Source organism: Calonectris borealis, chromosome Z (genome assembly GCF_964195595.1).
Source record: "Calonectris borealis chromosome Z, bCalBor7.hap1.2, whole genome shotgun sequence".
Classification (NCBI taxonomy): domain Eukaryota; kingdom Metazoa; phylum Chordata; class Aves; order Procellariiformes; family Procellariidae; genus Calonectris; species Calonectris borealis.
The window spans coordinates 70,661,012-70,682,767 of NC_134352.1; the positions used below are offsets into that span (position 1 = coordinate 70,661,012).

A 21,756-nucleotide genomic window follows, 5' to 3' on the forward strand; every position below is an offset into this window, starting at 1 on the left:
AATAAAATAAATAAAAAAGGAAGGAGACAGTAAAAGAAAAATGAAGGTATAGAGTGACTATGCCTACTGGTAAATACATACGCAACAGATCATATTTTCACCAAGACTTACAAGAATTTGATCTTTAAAGAACATACTTTTCACACTTGTGTTGCCACTAAGCATCATCTTTCTACTGACATGGATTAAATTACTGACTGTATACAAATACATATGTATATATATTTACATATAAAAAGATGTCCCATGAACCACATAATCTGATTTCCTTTTGATAAGGAGATACAAAATGTTCAAGAACAAACAAGATTCTTTAAAATTCATACCTGGGATTGTTCATCTGAACTCACCTCCACAAAGCTGCACAAAAATACTTAATGATAAGCTTTTCTGAAATTTTTCCTCAAGAGAGATAAAAATGAATGATACTGAACATTACTAACATGGCAATAACACTATTTATCAGCAGAGACGAAGTAAAAGACGACAGCCAGGTCTGACCATAGGAAAACATCAGGACAGGAGAACAGCGATGCTGATCATACAAGAACACAAGAGCAAAACTGAAGCAGAATTACACAACAGCGAATCAAGAGGTCAGCAGCTGTTGCACTGTGAACATTTTTCTTTAAGGCATTACCTCTCCATCTTTGAAAACAAAAATGAGAGAGAGACAGGAAAACAACAGACTTCTGTACAAGTGTTCCAGAGAAAAGACGACTATTACTAATAACGTAATATGATTTACACACAGAAGTGAAGCCCAAGTTTGCTCTGACACAGACATTAGTATCAGCAATACATCAATGCAAGCCTGCTGCCACCCCGTGGTACTTCGAAGTAGCTGCTCTGAAGCAAGTAGCACACTTTCCTACACTCCAAAAAATGAACTTTAAATTACTCTCTAATCAAACCAAACATTTTTTTAAAGGAACTCACTACTTAAAGTATCTCCCACTGATTTTAAATTTAGTTTAAATTTAACAACACTGCAGAGTGATATGACTAGAAAAAAAAAAACCCACCACACAGCTGAGCGCACGAGTAATCCATACCTATTTGAGTCCAGATTCAAACCCTCAACGCCCAAGTCAATGCAAAGGCTTTCCTCAGTTTTGAAGTACATATCTCTCCAAACCAAATAGAGATGACTGACATCTAGTCCAACAATTTCAATCGAGAATTTTCTAGTTTGTAAAAACCTAGTAGTTTGGTCTTCCGATTGCTTATCTTCCTAGCAAACATGCTGAATAAGGTTTTTCATTAAATGGAAAACAAGCAGAATTTCTGCTGACTTCTTACCACACACATGATGTAAGAGAGGATGGCCCCAGAGGAGCCAATGAGTGCACCAACAATGGTCAGCAAGTTGTTGTTCAGTAGGAAGCCCTCAGCACACAAAGCCCATCCAGAATAACTGTTCAGGACAGTAATAACTACAGGCATGTCAGCACCTCCAATAGCTGCTGTTAAAGTGACACCCTGGAAAAGGAAAGAAAATGCTTCAGTATAAGCTATGACGAAGGAGAACATGCAGAGAAGACAGTCTGCCTGCAGCTCTGAAAAATAAATATCAAGCTACTTAATAACCTATTCAAGTATTTTCAACATAGGAGACATCAAGCTGTGGCCTGAGGATTATATTTACCAATTCTGTCTCTTGAGGGAGAACAGGAAGGCACTCCACTGTCCTCCATCCTGTGCTTAGTCACATATTTTTACTCACAAAAATATCCTACCAGCTCCATGGAATTGTTCATATCATTAAACGATTCATACTGAGCAATCTTTGCAAGACTCAGTATACAGAATGGTAACGTTCAGGGTAAATTTTGCAAGAGCTGGTGTGGGTGAATTGGGGAAGTCATACATTGGGATAATCTTACTAAGTTATCATGATAACCTGTAGATCCAGTGCTCTTTTAATTATATTAAGGATAAACTTTCAAAAAAGTTTAAAGTACCAGTTTGCCATATAAAAGGCTCCATTAAGTCATAGCAGCAAAAAGTAATTATATACATACATGCTGGTTCTCTGAAACAGTTCTGGTTTACAGCTCGATTTAGGAAAGTCCGTTGCTATACTGCAAGTTAGCATACAGGCACTATGACAATTGTGATTCAGTATGGTAAAACACAATCATTAAGAGCAAACTTGCAAAAGCTGAAGAACAAACTGCTTGTTTAATTCATTTCACCTCCTACAATTCCCCGACTTACCATTATGGCTGAGAGAGCTGACACAGAACCTAAGCAAGTAATTCCTGTAGTGTAGCTAGGATCAATCATGTACGGAACCATTCCGCCAATGCTGGCAGCCAGCAATCCTGCATTCAATGCATGTCGACCAGGCAAGAGCAATGGTGCAGAATTCAAGATACCTGCAATCAAATGCATATTCAGAGATTGACACATATATGCATGAGACCCTGTCTTCAGAGAAGACTGAATACCTCAGCAAAAGAAAAATTTAAAAAAGAAAAAGCGAGGGGCAGAAGATAAAACAAGTTAGTTGAAGCTGAGACCTTGTGCTGACTCAGTATTCCAACACATTCAAACTTACCCTAGATTCCAAAATACTCCTGTTTAAACTCGTTTTACTTCCTAATCTCACTGAAGTGCTTCAGAATCATCACAAAAATCTTTTCTCCTCTTGAAAAGCCCTGTTTTGTTTTTTTTTTTTTTTAAGAACGTACTTTCATTCTGGCCCCAAGTCTTTGCATGTTGTGTCTGACACTCTGCAACAGGAAGCTTCTAGGTGGAGATTCTTAGTGCAGGTATCCTCTCAGTTTCTCAAAAGCTGTGTGCTTAGAAAAATATGACTACACAGACAACCCCAAATACAAAACACTCCTGCTTTCAAATGCTTTAATTTCACCAGCACCCCCAGTCACACAGACTTCCCACAGCTTCGCACATTGGCAGAGACTCGAGTGGAAAAGAGGGTTCGGTATTTGTGTGATTCAGTTTTAAAAAGACAATCACATATTTATTTTCACCCTAGGCTTCCCCTCTCCGCCCCCAAACACCACAGCAAAGAGTAAAAATAATGCAAGTTTATCTGTTACTTTTGGTGTAAGTAATTGCTTACCAAGCATCTCATTTAAATCTAGCTGAATTCAAGGGAAAGAATGAACTGATGGTCCCAGAACTAGGAGTCAAAGTGTGTGGCCTACTACCTCTAACTCAATAGTACAGACAAGCTTATTATTATCGTGCTGATACGAAAATGCAAGGGGGAAAAATTAAACAAAAACAGTAAAATGGGCTGAAACAGGCAGTGAAATTCACCAGGGACATGCTCACAAATCACTGAGGTGGTGGAAGGGGTAAGACGGAGAAGAGAAGAGAAAAAAAATAAAGAAGAAAGAAATGAGTAACTACTTAGCAGAAATACAACAGAAATACATACTACTGACAAAAGATTATTAGAGAAGACAGCTTTCCATCCATGTCATGCTTCCTCCTTCAATGGCTGGTCTCATAAACACTGAAGAAAGCAAGTAGATGTTTCCCAAAGGAACTATTGCAAAGCTAGTAACAGGATTAGTAAGAGGAAGCTCTTAGCCGGAACTTCTTAGTACAGGTATTATCTCAGTCTCTCAAAAGCTGCGTGCTTACAAAATATAAAAAAGATGCAATATGGCAACCTTCAGGTGCATACGAATCAGGAATTATGAGTACTTAATTTAGAATGCATATTTACTAAAACAGTAAGTGGAGCATGGAATTTGCACAGTAGGTAAATAGACAGTGAACTGAATGGTTTGAAGTGAGGCAGTCTCAACCGATACCGCAAGCTACCTACCGAAATGAAGCCTGCAATGCTAAGAACAAAATCCCATAAATATCAGCAGTGCTCACTGAGTCCAGCAACACCAGGGTTTCAATTAAAATGTTTGCTGAGGAATATGATGTTGTGATCATAAAAGTTCAATAAAAATCAGAGAAACAATGTCAGGTAGTGTCTTAACAACACTAAAGGAATACTTATTTCTAGACAAGATGAATTGAGGGAAGCTTACATGACTTGGTAATTAATAGCAATAGTATGTCCAAGCACTGAAGACAAACCTTTCACAACTAAAGCGGTACATAAATTAAACAGAATTAAAAAGAAAAAAGTACACTCATAACAATTAAACATAGAAACTTTTACCTGATGCAAAATACAAGGTTTCTTTCCAATTACACAGCAGTTGAAAGGCAGAGCTAAACCTCGGGGGGGGCAAAAAAAACCTTTAACAAATACTTAATTCTGAATGGAAGGTCTCACCTTGCAGTTTTCCATAAGCAACAAGAGAGCCACTGAAAGTCACTCCACCAATGTACGTGCCAAGGTACGCCACAACCTTGGTGAGGTTTGCAGCTGGATCAGTAGCGAAGTGAGGATATTCAATCATGTATTCTGCTACACAGGTGAGCACAGCAGCCAAACCAACCAAACTGTGGAAAGCAGCCACTAGCTGAGGCAGATCTGAAATCTGGATGCGTTTAGCAATCGTCAAACCTATTGAGAGTTGAAGACAGAAGGGAAGTCTTACAAAACACAACCAATCTGTGCAGCTAGAAATTAATGTATCATGGTTCAGTGTGCAATGAATACATGCACACACATGCCTGTTCCAATGGAAAAATCTGTTCTACACTAGAAATTGCTACGGTATTTAACTGAAAGCTGCATATGTGTATTTTGTGCAATGAGGATATCATGGAAATTAGAGAGAAGATTAAAGCGTATCACGTTCTTAGAAGCTTCACTAAATATTGAGAAATTCAGCATTTTCTGTGACAAAAGCACAGTGTGAAAAAGGGAATTTGGCAGCATTCAGTGAAGAGCTAAACAGAAGTATGAAGTTGGGCAAGTTCATTCACCTCTGCATACCCAGTTTTCCTAACAGAAATGATGCGCTCCTGCTTTTCCACCAGTCTCCCCATTCTTTAGCCATATCCTGATGCATTAATAAAACTCCTGGGACTTATGATTCTTTGTCCGCACATTTGCAGCATAACATACACAAGCCATAAATTTAAGTTAGTCAGTTCACTTGTGAGCTATACACTATTTTGTGTGTATACAGCTTGCACAAATGCATTTATAGAGCATATATTGTTAGTTTATAGTATCATACACATACCTATGGTACCACCAAGTGCCATTGCGCCTGACATCTGCGCTAACAATTCAGGTGAGGGTTTAAGGCCTCCAAGAGTTGCTGCTATACCTCCTGCAACACCAATCATACCCAAAGCATTTCCAAGACGAGCTGTTCCTTGGGTGGACAGACCAGCCAGGGCACCAACACAGCATAAGCCTGAGCCCAGATACATTATCTTTAAAATAAGAAAAACATCAATATGCATACATGAAGTAGAAACATAACCATTACAAAAATCTTTCCGATTATTACACAAAAGGGATGATTTCTTCAGAATTTCTTCTTTGACTTATTCTCTCGTATAAGTCAAAACTCTTGACTGTGAGAAACTGTTGTACAGGATGTGATTTTGGCCAATTAAAATGCGATATCTATTAAAACTTCTTCCCCACTTTATGACCTTGGTTTATCTGCACTACGAATACTAAACTTGAGTCAAGCCAATTTTCCTCATCAGTTCGGAAGCAAGTTTTTCTTTAGTACAAACCCAAAGCTAAATAGTTTCAGAATTTGCTTATGGCACATCTGAACACCTGTTTTCAAAAAGTATAAACAAACTTAAATTAAATGAGCTGTACATGTCTAGATAATTGAAAAAACTCAAATATATTACAAGCCCCTGGCATAAAGGTATGTTTGGATTTACTTTTTCCAAACACAGAAGGCAATACACATTGATTTTTCTTACTATTAGAACAAATGCAAACAAAAGTTTACCATAAAAGGTGCTATACGTACAATCCCTGTACATCCCTCTGTGCTGAAATCTCATCCCATCCAGATGTCATACCTACTTTAACTGTCACACCAAGTTGAATGTTCAGAAACATTTAAACCAAAGACTGATTTCTGCAGTCACTCTAATATTTAAGCTTCAATTTATGAAAACTGTCCAGTAAATAACAAAGCATCTGCTGCCTTACAGAAAAAAAACCACAAAGCTCTTCAAATTTGCAGATTCAGCATTTGGGGTATGATTGCAAGCTAAAAGTTTATCAACTTCAAATTGGCCTTGTGGGAATACGTAGCTGATGAAAAGACCATGGCTAATTTGTTATCTACTCATCAGAGTACACGGTGAAGAAGCATACCATGCTGTGCACAGTGGGCTAAGAGCCACAAAGTTATCTTCTTACCTGTTCAATATTATAGCCACCATTGAGAGCAGCTGCATAGCCTCCTACAAATAGACCACCAGGAAGTAGGTACAAGTAGTTGTACTCAGGAGGATCTGTGGGACGTTTGAACATATCCAGCATTCTCTGTGTAACTAGAAATCCACCTGGCCACAGCAAAGGAACAATTTTACAAAAATAAAATCTGAAACTAAGCATATGCCAAGCTATAAGAGAAATATTTGGTTAAACCGTAATACCGTACAAAGTTAGCAACTGACACCAATAAAGCCTCTGAAAAGCTAGTAATCTGGAAAACCACCAGGAAACAAAGGTGTAATCAGGGTGAGATCTTCTTGTCTTTTTTAACCTTTGGAGGAAATTCATAAAAGGAAGAGTTGGAAAGCCTGGAGGACTTGCTCTGGCTTCATACTCTATGCTGACTGTAGGACACAGCTTAATTTATAACTGTGTTCTTATCCCTACCTACTCTAGCAAAAAGCAGTACTTATAAGTCACATTGCTCACTTTCTTATTTTTTTTGTTCGTGAAGCTGGGACTTCTGAAGCTCAAGCAAGCAGAATTTTATTCTATGCCATTAGTGTATTTTTCAAGCAGGAAAAAGAATACAAGGACAAATGCAGTACCATCTTGGGATATACAGGAAAAGGCATTTCATATAATGATTGCCCAAAGGATACTGTAAGAGAAAAATGCACATTTAAATGCTTCCCTAAAAAAAAGGTTATACCACAGGGTGTGCAAACTAGATACAATAACTACTATGAAAATTCGGGGGGGGAGGGGGGCAGTTCTTTATTGATGGATGTTCTCAGATCTTATTCCCAGAATAGTATTTCTGGAATCTATACAATTAAAGAGCTAGAAGAAATAAAAGAATTACACAAGTGCTTTGAAGTTACCCTCAGGAGAAAACCCAACATTCATACCTGCAATATTGACTGAAGAGATAAAGGTCGAAAGTACTGCTAGACTTTGAGGAGTGTTTTCAGGGAGATAGTTTCCTCCCATCAATACCAGCCCACCAACTGCAGTTAGTCCTATTTAAAAGAGAAAATAGTGTTACTGAACCTTAAAAGGCCCTACACCTATATCCAAGTTTCCTTTCAGCTGTCAAACAGGTACCAGTCAAGTCAAATTTTGGCCCTTACACTACACATCACTATTTAAACAAAGAATACCATGGTCTTTTTCAGCAATACAAACATGTTTCAAAAGAAAAAAAATTAGTATATGAATATAGTTTTGAAGTACAGGCACAGAGTCAGCCTCCAAGTACTTGTTCGATAAAAGAAACTTTGCTTTTAACAGTCAAAGTAGATCAGACTCATGACCTGTCACATATATACACACAGATATATAAAATCTTACATATTCATAGAGTTATGACTCCTACGGGTCACTTAGGAATTTTTTCTTTTCCCTCCCCTCTCAAAACACATAGTTTGTGGAGAGGAAGAAAAGAATGCAGAAAATATGGAAGACACGAGATGGGAGGGAAGATGTGTTCTGTGAAAAGACAGATTGCAGCACTCCAAGTAAAACAAACTTCAAAGTAAACGGGTCAAGAGCAAAAAATTACTTACAAAAATTAAAAATACACAGCACCACATTTGCTCTTGTTTTGAAAAAACATACTCTCAGGAGTGTCCTTGCTATTTATGAAAGTTAACTCAGACTGCAGAGTAGTACTAGGCTCTTTGGCATTTTAAAAGGTACATCAGCAGACTTCTGTCTAAAGTCTGAGTAAAAGAAGCTGTGCTTACTTAAAATAGAAAATATTTGTTGTGTGACAGCTACTTACCTGAGATAGCATTAGTCACTGACATGAGTGGAGAGTGGAGAGCAGGAGTCACACCCCATACTGTATGGTATCCCACTATTCCAGCTAGGCCAAATGTCGTCACCATTTGCGTGAAGGCAGTATTAGGAGCTACAATGCCCAGTCCTAACATGCTGGCTAAACCTAAAAGAAAAGCACAGCAAAACTTTTCTGTAACTTTTCAATGGTTTCTTACATTTAAACTCTGTACAATAGGAGCCCAGCATTGAGCTAAAAGCAAAATGGAGTTTTCTGCATGGACTTGTTTCAAGATCAGCTGGATCATCTTTCTCAGCTTCAAGGCTCTTTTGGTTATAAGTGTTTCTTTTACAATAGAAAATAAAACGGTAAATGTAATACATACATCTTTGCTATGCATGCACACAAAGCAGCAAAGATAGGTTTCTACACCAACACTGAATCCTGTCATTCTCCTGTTCTATAGCAAAAATGGAGAGGAGTCACAATCGTGTTGAGAAACGACTTGGAAGACTCAAAGTGTGCATATGAAGAACAGAGGTTAAAATTAAGAATACTCAATTCATTAATTACCTCATGCAGAAGTTCTGATGCACACATAATACCAAATGGCAAGAGCAGCCAATATTTGTTTGTCAACACAAATGTCCTATTCTCCATACTTCAGTAGATTGTGGGCATCTTATACAGTACATGAAAGTTCGAAGAAAGCAATGGCATTGAATAGATTCTGCTGCAAAGTATGGGCACAGTCCCTAGCAGGTGTCCTTCAGAATTTTAAGTATTTTACTGATATTTAAATAAAGTCAAACACACATACATGCACACAGCATGAGTCAGTACTGTTTGAAATGTTAATACTTTTGGTTAAATTTCTAAAATTGTATTTTCCCTCTCAAAAGCAATTATTACACTACACTGATTTTGCACTAGGATATACCACCAATCAACTGCTCTCCCAAATAGTTATTAAATTGAATGAGTAAGATGAGGAGTCACTTAAAAGTATTAGCCAAATGAGGAGCACTCCACATTGATTCTCCAACTCTGGAAGTTGCCTACCTGCTGTGTATACAGATGCACTAGTCATAGTTTTTCTAAAAGGTGTAATAGTAGCTGCTTTTTCTGCTTCCAGCTCTGCTACAGTCTTCTGTTTCACAGGGGCTCCTTGAGGAATGTTATTCGGTGGAGGTGCTGGGAAAATCACCTTGCCATCCTGACAAGAGATATTTACAGTTATCCCTAACATGGCAGATGCTTTACAGTTAGAGGAGCCTACTCTTCTTAATCCTGCAATTCAGGTAAGTCTTAACATCCTACAGCGATGCCACAGTAACATCTTCCTTTTCTGCATCAGCAGAAGTTTGCAAGCCTGGATGATCAGTACAGCCTGACCAAGTTAACCATACTGGTTTACACGTTTTTCAGACAAGATTTAATATCAGCATCCAAGAGCACCTGGCGGAACACACACAGCACAAGGCTTGAAAGCAGAAACCAAAACCAAGAGGTAAAGTTTCTTAAATGGAAAACATTTATGCAAAATAAAACAGGGTCTTGGAAAAAGCAAAATCTGCTACATATCTGAACTGTAATCAGAGCCTGCCCAGACCTCCCCCAAGGACAAGCATGATGTCTCACATTTCTTGCTGTTCTCCAGGCCTCTGCAGGACCAACTGGTGGAGCTGTCAGACCTGAGTTGTACACACCACTTCAATGGTCTGGGAGAGCTGAAATCAATGCAAGCCTCCTCCAGAGTAGATATCATAAGCATTACGAAGTGTTGGCAACATTATGCAGCAAAACTCAGGAGAAATTAATACCTCTTACCTAAACTGCAAATTATTATTTCCTAATAGTTGCAGGAGGAGAGCCCATACTGGCCCACGTCCTAAGTTTGTATTTTATTATTTCCTAATAGAGCTTAAAGTATGCTGCATATTCTACTTCCACCAGTTCTTTCTGAAGTTACTCTTATAAGAGCAGAAACATGTATTTATTTAAAAAAAAAATAAATAAAGGAAGAATGTTTTTCTGGTCCTGTATTAATGTTTCAAAGATGTTTTAAATAACTATGGTTTTATCACATGAATATAACATGCATATTTAACCTTTTTCCTATTTTTCAATAGTAGACATTACGTATTTGTTTAACCATGACAAAAGCAAAGAGGTTTCCCTTCACAAAAAGGGACAGAGGAATATTCAGCTGAATACAGACACGATTGCCCACACTGTCCATCAAGGCACATCTGACGTCTATTGGCATGCAGTATCTCTGAATGCATTTTAAAGAGACAACACTGATAAATGTAAAAGTACGTACTCACAAATTAAGAAGAGAATATTTACTGACTTACCTTCATGACTACAGTTCCTCTAATAACATGATCCAGAGTTCCATAATCAAATTCATCTTTTGGATCAAAGTAGAAATTCTCTTTGTCAGGACTAATAGCCTTTAGGAGTTTGATAATGTTATTGGAATAGAGAGTACTGGCCTGCGTAGCCATTCTGCTAGGCAGGTCTGTGTAGCCAATGTGTGTAACACCCTGAAAAAAATTCAAGTAAAATATTAAGGATTAGTTCAATCTCTGAAAAAGCAGCATCTCTTCCAATATATCCTTCTAGAAATATATACCCAAACTGGTTCACTTATTTCTGTTTTTAACCCCAGCTAAAACTGTTACCTGCAGCTCTAACATTATTAAGTCAGGGGAGGATTACTCACAACAGTTACAGAATTCAAAATGATCTAACCCAACACCTTAAATGCTATTAGCAACAAGCCTACACAGAGAGGAAAATGTATTGGTGCAAGAGCTTGTCCTGTCCAAATCCTACTGTTCTCTCAGAACTTAGCTTCTTAAAGCAACCAGGTAACAGATTATCCTGCACAACGCTTGGCAGCTTCTCAGTCCTTCTGGAGGGCATGCACTGGATGCAACTTTCTATATGGCAGAGGAGTGAAGGGAGGTTCCTCAGAGCTAGCTAGCTTTGCAAGTAATATGCCCGGATTCACATTTATGTAAAGATGTAACATAATATATCCACACTACTTAAAGAACAGATGTGCGTATACCTGGCTATCACGCTTTTGAGCTTTTGGAAGATATGGGAAGCTGAGGCTGGCACACACTCTTCATATTCAAGCAGGCTTGTGTCAAAACACTGCTCCTACAACTTACAGGTAAGATCCATACATGCTTCCAGGAACTCTGGCTTCTTAATGCAATGCTCTGACACACTGCTAATAGTTCTGCACTGCTGCTCTTTTCCACAGCTCAGTGCCAGTATGGTATATCCAGGGGCAATACTACTCTTACTAAAAGCACTCCACATAAATTCTTCATGCAAGTATCTGCTTATTTCTGTTCTACATACTCTAATTTCAGTTTTTAAGCAATGACATCAAAAGCCCTTGAAAACCACAAAGCCAAATACAATGAGTGACTCATGATATATACATTCACTGGCCTGCTTATATTAATGATATCCATGGCAGCAGTATGTCCTACAGGCTTCCCTAGTAACACCATTATATCCTTATGTTACCAAATAACAACCTTGGAAATCTGCTACTTTAAATCCCATCACCCAAATTTCTAACTGCTAGTAGATTTCTCACAAGAATAAGAATAAAACCCAAAAAGCAGAAAAACAAGCTCTCAACTGAGCCAACAAATGCTGGAGCAAATACTTAGTTCAGTCCAGAGGAAAATTGCTTACTTTAGTGAACCAATTCACACTACTCCTAGTTTGGGTTACAAGTGGTTTGGATACTCTAGGGCAGATACGCTCATGTTGGCAAAGCTAAAGACATACAAAGACAGCACCCTCCTGAAACTGAAATTACATTGAGCTAAGCCAGAGACTTTGCACTGACATAGTCTGAACCTCTTTAGCTTACCTATGACAGGGACTGTTAACCTCCAGTTGTGGGAGGTGATGAGCAAGTCAAAGAAGCTACTGCTATTGCTGTCTCTTTAGGTAGACCAAGAAACAGAAATCAAACCACACCCTCAACTCAGCAGAGACAAATCAGTGGACTTGGAAGTTTAAATAGTAACACTTCCATACTTAACAACCAAATTAGCACTATACAAAGGCATCTGTTTCTTTAAAAATCTTGAAATTGTTATACATAGAGACGACTTGTGACCAAATGCAAATCTAAAGGATTACTTAAGCCCAAATAGCAAAATCAGCTACTCATTTTCAGCATACAGTTTAAAGCACAGTGTGAATTAATGCAAACTGAGAATAATCAGAAGATTAAAATGCTCACCTTATGAACATGCACTTCTCCAGGCTTTGTAGTCTCAATGTTTCCCCCTGCTTCTGCAGCTAAATCCACAACAACTGAACCTTCCTTCATTGATTCAATCATATCTTTCTTAAACAAGATGGGAGCTTTTTTGCCTGACAAGACAAGGCATAGTAAGTTAAACACAAAATACAGCTTTTTATCTGTAGAGCTCAGGAGATGAGTTCTCCCCTTCTCTCTCTCTCTCTCAATCTTATTCCTGTAAGCAAAATTTTCAAGTAATTAGTACCTAGGATGAAATGCCACAGTAGGTCTGTTTACAAAGGCAGAGAGAAGAGATGCTACAACGTCTTGCTCCCAAGCATATAAAAAAAGGTATGCATGGGCAGTCTACCAAAGATGCTGACAAGTCCAATTTTGTCCTCAGTAAACTGACCAACATGCAATCTTACAATTCAAGTCATAATCAAAAAAAAAAGAAACAAACCACGCTACATCAGAAGTTATTAAGAGACAGATGTTGTGCAATACAAAGCACTAAAATCTAAGCCTTACCTTACTATGTTTCAACTACAAAAGACAGTACTGTTTCAATTGGACTTGTTTCAGTGCACAAGCTGGAGAGCAGAAGTAGCAGTGATGCAATAAATATGCAAGAGAATTAGATACTCCTACTTTATTACTATCTACTCCTTGTTTAATAAGAAAACATCATGATACTGACTCAAAGACTACTAGTTTGTGAAAACAAAAGTTGTAAAAAAAGGCACACACTTTAAAAACAGGCATTTATCAGGGAAGGGAAAAGGTACATGGTCACACAGACGTAACTGATTAACACCTCTGTTTTCATTGCAGGCACAGCTCCAAAACATGCCAACTCACACAGGATAAATGAAAATTAGCATCTTGTACATAAAACGTACCTGGAATAAGCGCTGTAGTAATAATAATATCAACATCTTGGCACTGCTTGGCAAAGAGTTTCATTTCCGCTTCAATAAATTCTTTGGACATTTCTTTAGCGTAACCACCTTGTCCCTCTCCAGACTCTTTTACGTCTACTTCCAACGGCTCAGCACCAAGAGACTTGAACTGTTCCAGAGCTGCAGCTCTAGGAAAAGAAAATTGCAGGGGAAGAAACAATCACTACTTTAAAAATCCACCATGACTTTTCTGGTATTTTTAGTAGCAGTCTTCAGACAAAAGATCTAAAACTTATTCCAGGATTAACTGAAGTCCTCAGCTTTCTGTATTTAGTGAAAAAACTAATTGCATCACTAATGTTAGGTCCTTAATGAAGATACTTGGTTAAGGAATGAAGGCAGCCTACAGTTTCCTGCATAGTCGGCAGAGTAGCTCCAAGAAAAGCCTCAAAGCTTGGAGTTTAACTGTTGACTAACTCTGCTCAATCATTTCTCTTGTCATGACTAGGTAAATCTACAGCCCTAAGATGCCCAAGACAATTGATAAATACACAACACATGGCCCTGTCTTTAATCTGTGAAATGGGAAATACTAGTAGTCTTATTTTCACAGGGAAAATTGGGTTTGGAGGGCTTTGGGGGGTGGGGGTTGTGTTTTGGGGTTTTGTGTTTGGTTTGGGTTTTTTTTACAGTTATCCTGTAAATCTGTAATTTATTTTGCATCACGTGATATTACAGTAAATAATGAGACTAAATTTCAGTGTTAGGTGAACATTCACAACATGCAGAGGATTTAACACATTCTTGCACACCAAGATAAAAGTATACAGGATGCTTAAGGGAATTAAAAAAATCTGAAAAGTTTTAGACAGATTTTGATCATGCTTTTAAGAAAAATAAACTCTTTCCAGTTTGTTTTAAAGCATATGCAGATTTTCTAACAAACCAGAGTGAAGGTTCTTTCATATTGCACATCATAAATCTGGAGATACACTCATTTTTATTCTTTCCACATTAGATACAGCTAAGTAGCACTAGATGCCACTTCTGCATAAAAACAAACCTGTATAAGTAATTTTAATGCAAATACAGTATTAAGCACATACAAATTCAAGATAAGAAGGCCATTTAGTAGAAAAAAATTTAATGAAGTTTGCAGTCCCTGTAGCTATAAGAAGAAAAATGTTTGTAGACTGTAATTTTCCCAGTCTATTGCTCTAAAAAATGGCTACAGGACAAAATAATCCTTCTGAACATAAAGAAGAGACCTGAGGAAGGCAGCATTTGAAGCAGCTTCAGCTGCAGTTTCTCTTCTTTCACCTTGAGTTTCATAAATAAAATAACTTGATCTCTTTCTCTCCTTCAGTAGATTGAAAGAAGCGTCTTTCCGAAGAGTTCCTAGCTGGCCTCTCTGGGATTAGGAGAGTAGAGGTGAATGAGAGTATGCAGCTATGAACCTGGATCAAAGCAAACTATAAACGAGGGCATAAAGATTATTTCTTTACTATTTTCCCTGTGTGCCCAAGAAGAGACATGAAATTCTGGATAAAAGTCCTCATTTTCTCATTTTCATAAAGCAACAATTTTTTTTCATATAGTTCTGAGTGATTTAATGAGGACTCTGGAAGGTTTGGTTGTTTTGAGGTGTAAAAAACGGAGGAATAATGAGCGAATAAAAATGGTAGGAAAGGAATTGTGATTCAGTGCAGTACAAGTGCTTTCATTGCCACACAGCTACAAACTACTTAATCTTAAAATAAGTTCAGATTGCTATTATCATTTTGACACACCTACCTAGTATCAAATCCACGAACCACTGCACCCATCGATTTAGCTGCTCCTGCAGAGGCGAGGCCAGCAACTCCTCCTCCAATGATCAAGACCTAGAATGATACCATCACCATGCCTGGAGCATAAACTAAAACTAGAGCTGGTTAGAAAAGCAGCAGCATTGTACTGCTTTCACAACTGCAGATACATCTCATTAACCAGCCATTTAAACAAGTTACCTTAGGACTCAGATCCCAAAATGACTTTGGTAAAGCTGCCCCATAAATCTAACGGTATAAAAGCTGTAACTCCTCACTCCACTTATCTGAGAGCGAAGACATCTGTAGCTAACAGTTTAAGTAAGTAAGTACAGGTTTTCTCCTTAATTTCTTTTTTTTTTTTCCTTCCCTAATTCTACTTTCATTTCTCTTGAACCCAATCCACCTGCAATTCCAATCAAGCAATCCTTTCTACCACAGCCTTCAAGACACCCGAAATCCCAACATCTCTGACTTTTCTTAACTGCTTCCTTGCCTTTCCCCTTCTGGGGGGGAAAAAAAAATCATCCATGTATAGCTAGACTGATGTTTAAAACTAAGCACACTTAAATAAAAGTCAAATTATTCTACTGTTTCCAAAAAAATACGACACTACAGGTAGTGAACAAAAATTGGTATGGGAATAACTATAGCGATTTCTAAAGCCTCTAGAACTAGCCCCAAGGCAGGAAAAAAGCCTTTTAACACAGTTTCAGCAGTGGTTAGCTGTGGTCAGGAATCCACATATTCTTCTGCCACAGTATCTGTTTAATTGCACATACCTTTGCTGGAGGAACTTTACCAGCAGCTGTGATCTGACCCGTGAAAAATCGACCAAAGTGATTTGCTGCCAGTACCACAGCCTTGTAACTGTCAATTAAGGACAAACAAACATCAGTATTTTCCCAGGCTCAGTACAACTCCATTTATGACAACAATCAAAAGGATGAACATTTGACCACAGCATGCATAGCATAAAGGAAGTTTAATATTTTACTGTTGAGTTTAATAGTCTGTCTTTGTTCATATTTCTTGCTTTTTTTTTTTAGATCATGCAATGCATTTTCAGACAGAATTTTTGGACTGCAATATACTGGATGTCCACAACTATTCACTCTCTCAAATAAAATTTTACCTGAATAATAAACGCGTAACTTGCCAAAAGTTAACTTTGTGGTCTTTGAAGCTACCTTCAAAGGCTGTAACCTGAGGCTTGTTAGGGAAGGAAACATGAACAGGCAATTGCAAAACCCAGAGCAGTTTTGTCACTCAGACAAGCAAGCACAGATTCAAAAAAGATACTCTGACCCTAACTGTGCAGAGCTATATGATTTAGGGCAAATAGCTTAACCTAACTACTATTTTCGCCCCATCCCTTTGTAGCCATCCGAGAATGGGTGGCTGGACACCACGTTAGCATCAGTAGAGCTATCTGAAAATGCAGATTAATGTGTAATTATGTCTTTTCTTAACAGTGCACATTTTCTTGCATTTTTACTAACAGTGTTGTGGTTCAACAGTCCCGTTCCACTCTTTCCTACCTCTAGCAGGGACATGTGGAGGTCTGTATGCCATAAAATTAGTTCTAATTTGGAATGCAGCTTGTAGATGTGATACCTTTAATACATTATGAACGTCTATATTTTAGTAAAATTACACAGAATGAAAACGTAAAGAGGTAACCAAACATGTACGTGGATGTATACTGCTGCTGTCCACAAAAACTGGCAGCCTTCTCCAAGGCTTATTATGCCTCACAGACATCATCTATGTAAAAAGTCAAGAAAATTAAAAAAAGAACAATAAAGAACCTGACAATAGAAGTCAGCTTGACGACAATAACATTTTAATTCACTACAATACCAGTCACAAAGCATGAAGATGTCTGATTGTATTTGTTCTTTTGTTTACATCTGCCATGGCAATTGCATTCATACTGAGCACTGTTTGGGTTAGTTAGCTCCCAACAGCAATAGATCCCAATGACAGACAATCTGTGTTCAAGCTGTCTTAAGGATATCTTTGAGCCTGCTCTGATCTAGTTCAGACCAAAAAGGTACTAGACAAAGCAGTTGGAATCTGAAGCAGTATAGGAATCTGAAGAACAGCCTTCAATTTTTTTTTTTTTTTTTGAAAGCCTTGCTCTGATCTGCTGCAAAGCTGACCATGACACTTAAGAAGTTGTTTGGTACCTCCAACAGCTTCATCCTGCTTGAAACAGCTGTATGAAAATAGAGATGCAGAATTGTTTTGGATAGACTTAATATCAAAGTACATAGCTTTTAATCCAGCTATACTTACTCAAGCTGGGGGGGGGGGGGGGGAGAGGGGAGGGAGAGAAATAAGATTCATACCCAGCAATGTTGGCCATGGAGCTAAGTGCATCATATCCCTGAGCAATGGTGACTCGTGGAACCTGATCCATAGCCAAGACAGTAGTTTTTTTTTCTGCAAGTTTTTTCAGGAGGTCTGGATTTTGTGCTGGGTAGATAAAACTAATCAGGGTAGCCGCCGTCTTAAAAAGATCTGCCTCGTGTACACCTAGAGCCGAGTTATATATAGGAGCCCTTACCTGATGAAAGAGACAAGTTTCCAAATTAATCAAAGGAAATAAATCACAACACATTCCACCTCCTTTCTCCCAGCTTGCAGTCTGCCCATTCCCCTCCACAAAGTACACAAGGAAGGAAGTGTATCAAAGGCTGTTGACACTACTGAACTGAGTAACGGCACTTCTTAACTGCAGTCCACATATTAGAATTAGCTCTAGGCAGATTGGTGACAGGGCAGTAATAGTCAGCACATACCTTCAGGAAGATCTGATGGCTTCTAACCAGCAGTTATTGCCTTTTATGACAGACAGCTGCCCCAAAACCAGCCATTTTTAAGCAAAATTATTACTGAACAGATGTGCCAATTAAGCTCTACAGGATAAGAATCACTATGAGGTTGCAATGCACTATTACATACAGGGAATTTCAAGCATGAAGTCCAGCAGATACTCATCTAGATCCGCATTCACTTCGTCCGAGTTTCTCACTTTTCTTCAAAGAGAAACCTACTTAAAAGGATTGTTCACAAACTAGCTCACAGAAATTCTATGTTCAATCCTGACAGGATAACTTCAAATACAGCAGTTAAAGAAAGCCTCAATATCAAGTTTAAGGCCTTTTTCGTTTTTCCTTCAGGACTCTGCACAACCTAATATCTCTAAAGCAACTCCACTTCTAGCTGTCTTCCCAAATCAGCTGCAATTCATCTAGTTACAAGTACTTTTCAAACACACTTGCTGTGGAATTGTTGGTTGGCTGATTGAGAAAAGTTAGGCACTTGCATCTTCAAAATTCCAGGCAACTCTCCCTAAAGAGTAACTTGCATTGTGTGTTAATAATCCTGGAGCGAGAGTTTCTGAGAGCAGGGATCTTATTTGATTAGAGTCTGGAACTAGTCTACCTTGCTCTAGAAAACACAACTCCTCCAAGGTAGTTAAAAACTTGGTAAGATATTATCCTCAATTTTTTCAATGCTGTCATTTACTACTCTGTAGGTATACACCTGAGCCATGAAAACAAAAGGCAGACAGACTAAAATTGAATCAAAACTTAGAATGGAAAATATTAATTTAAATGAGCTTACTTACTGAACTTTCAGCAGACTATTAGAAAAAAATTGACCTATATGTTTCTCCAAAAAGAATGTAATAGGAAATATATTAATAAAGCAATTACTTTGACAATCAGATCAGAAGCCAGAACTTCCTTGGTCCCCTGGATCTTTGCTCCAACTTCTCTGTAATGGTCATCAGAAAATTTGGAAGCTTCTCCAGCACCAGATTCCACCACAACATTGAAGCCTTGTTTAACCAAGGCTTGAACTCCAGCCGGTGATAGAGCCACTCTCTTCTCATTCTCAAATATCTCCTTGGGGACACCCACAGTCAGCTGTTTATAAGGAATTCCTGTAAGAGTGGCAGATAAAACAGCATTAGTTGCACTAAAGATTAATGAATTTATATTAATGGTATTCTTCAGACACATGCAGACGTGTCACACTTAGCAATTCTCCCCCCTAAGAGATGAGGAAGCAGAATGATATTTTCCTACAGTGTAGTTACATTTCCTTAAATTACACCATCTTGCTAGAGATCCCTGTTCTCTGAGGAATCAGCAGGTCAGCACAATCAGCCACACAAGCAGTAACAAGTGTTTGGTGCAGTTCATAGCCATCTGAATTTATACAGTTCTAACTGTATAAATCAGAATGCCAATTACACAATACATGGTGTTCTGGTGATAAAACATTCTAGCTGAGGTAAGAAGAACTTAAATCCCTCTCTAGTCACTTCAACTTTATTGTGAAGAAATAAACAAATGAGCTTGAACAGCTGAACTGCCTTTTAACTGAACATGTTTTTAATGTCTATCAAATTACAGTTGTCTCAGATCACTATTAATGAATGTAACTTACATACCACAAATTACATTGAAAGGCATAACTACACCGGTAAGGTACTCTAGGAGTTGCTACAGAAATGAAAAATGTGAATTCAGGAGTAACTGAAGAATAACAGAATATGTGTCTACTAGTTTGTTCAATTAGACTTCTCTTCAATGTTATTTCCTTGTCTTAACTTGTTCAAAGCTCTACTAAATAACATCAGGAAACTATAGGAGCTGTAATTTATCAGTTTTAGCTTAACGTTTCAAATTACAAACAGCTAACTTTGATCATGTACAATTTGTCGGCTTCCACTCTAATATCTGAGAGTTAAACTTCTCTGATCCAATCAAGTGTTTAAATACATTATTTATAAATACACAGACTCAAGCAGAATAATCGTATATCAAACTACCACATTGCTTCAATTACACTAGACAGCATGCAGTCCAGCCCACAGACCCAGTTCTGCACCAGCTTTCTATTTGTGGATTGCCTATCCACAATTTAAACCTGGATTGTGACATTTATACACGAGACACCTACATCACATATATATTAATGAAATATAATTTGAGCAGCCTAAGCAGTCACTCATATTAAAGATCAAGCAACAACAAAAAAAACCCAAACAACAAAAAAAAACAAACAAAAAACAAGCAAAAACCCACCCAAACAAAAACAAGCCCAAACAAAAACAAAAAAACCCACACCAAACAAAAAAAACCCCATACCAAACAAAAAAAAACCCTCCCACACCAAACCAAAAAAAACCACCCACCAAACAAAAAAAAACAACCCCACACGAAACCAAAAAAAAAAACCAAACCAAAAAACCAAACCCACCAAACAAAAAAAAAAAAGGGGGAAGAGGGAGTGAATGGCTTGTTTTAAATTACAAATCTGCTTTTAATTTGGCCATCAATACTATGTATTGTGCTACAAAAATTGTATCAGACTCGTAATGTGTTGCACGTTTTAGGAAGGTCTCCTTTTCACTTTTTTCCCCAGTTTGTTTTTTAAGATAGAAACAAGCAAAACAAAGCCAAAAACATACCATACTATAAGAGCTTTGAGGAACTGAATTATTTTGATATTTTTAAATCTAAATCTATCTATGAAATAAAATTGGGACTGTAAGGTGCTTAAAGTTGAACATGTGAAAATCGTTTAGAAACAACTTCCAAAATACTACCAACTCATAATGTTCTGACAATACAATACAGAGTTGCTAAGAACTGGTACTTGAATAGCTACCTGTACTTCTCAGTCTTCTAGCCCATTAAAAAAACTGATTGAACACATCCAACAAAAAGACAGAACGAAAGATCACCAGACAAAGAAGTGCATTACTTCTAATTATTTTTACTTTTTTTTTTAATTTTAGCTTTCTCTTTGAAATTAAACTAATAAAATGGTAACAAATAATTTGAAGACATAAGTGTTTTGATATTTTGTATGTTGGAGAACATTTAAAATTCTTTAGACTACAAGACAAAAATCAAATTCAGAAAAACATGCTTTAAAAGGAACATAAAGTCACAACAGGAACAAGAATGCGCATTTAAAACAACAGACCCACAAACGTAACAATGCTTTGCCAAAATTTGCTTCATCAGCATACACCACATCTAATCATCACTGTTCAACTCAGGGCATCCCTATCACAGCAGCACTAACCACTTGAAAGAAAGCTACGGTAACTGTTGATGTCACTCATACAAATTACCCTTGTCATTTGAAGAGAACTTTCTCCTCATCTCTTCTCCTAATTACTACACAATAAAGTCCTACTTCTGACTTTTCACTAACTCAACTCAAGTGCAAATGAGCTCTCTTGTCTTTTAGAAGCGGAAAGGAAACCTAGAAGACTGAAATTTGTTAAAATAACAGAGACTAACCATAATTTCAGAAAGGAAGTAGCTCTAGGATAGAAGGCAAAAAGTTCTTCAAGAAGCATTGAGAAAATAAAAACTGGAGTGCTACCTTCTCTTTCTCCTTTTGGAAGTTTTTGCAGCACACAAATGCAGAGGAAGGAAGGAATAAATTATTGCATACAGGGAATGGAAGGATGACTGCAAATTTAAAGGCACACAGATACTTGACTAAAGCTTATACACTTCTCAAGCAAAAAATTTACTTTTTTTTAGCTCCTAAGGCCCAAGTTCAAATGACAATTGATTCTGATTTCTTGATGTTCACTTGCTTTTGTGTACGTACAA

The 21,756-nt window shown here is 37.7% G+C and overlaps 1 protein-coding gene across 4 annotated transcripts in view; it reads right to left on the reverse strand.

Annotated features, from left to right (window-relative positions):
* NNT (nicotinamide nucleotide transhydrogenase) overlaps window positions 1-21,756 on the reverse strand; it is a 45,109-nt gene that overhangs the window by 17,910 nt on the left and 5,443 nt on the right. For all 4 annotated transcript variants that reach the window (XR_012670818.1, XM_075136253.1, XM_075136256.1 and 1 more), the window contains 15 exons: window positions 18,826-19,055; window positions 17,452-17,669; window positions 15,880-15,967; window positions 15,084-15,172; window positions 13,290-13,477; window positions 12,385-12,518; window positions 10,457-10,648; window positions 9,159-9,312; window positions 8,100-8,261; window positions 7,225-7,335; window positions 6,296-6,441; window positions 5,139-5,334; window positions 4,277-4,510; window positions 2,221-2,381; window positions 1,303-1,482 (listed from right to left, as the gene is read on the reverse strand). Coding sequence is in view for 3 of the 4 variants with exons in the window: in XM_075136253.1 (XP_074992354.1) it covers window positions 1,303-1,482; window positions 2,221-2,381; window positions 4,277-4,510; window positions 5,139-5,334; window positions 6,296-6,441; window positions 7,225-7,335; window positions 8,100-8,261; window positions 9,159-9,312; window positions 10,457-10,648; window positions 12,385-12,518; window positions 13,290-13,477; window positions 15,084-15,172; window positions 15,880-15,967; window positions 17,452-17,669; window positions 18,826-19,055 (2,483 nt within the window). In the remaining variant the exon portion in view is untranslated. The remainder of the gene's footprint in view (window positions 1-1,302; window positions 1,483-2,220; window positions 2,382-4,276; window positions 4,511-5,138; window positions 5,335-6,295; window positions 6,442-7,224; window positions 7,336-8,099; window positions 8,262-9,158; window positions 9,313-10,456; window positions 10,649-12,384; window positions 12,519-13,289; window positions 13,478-15,083; window positions 15,173-15,879; window positions 15,968-17,451; window positions 17,670-18,825; window positions 19,056-21,756) is intronic.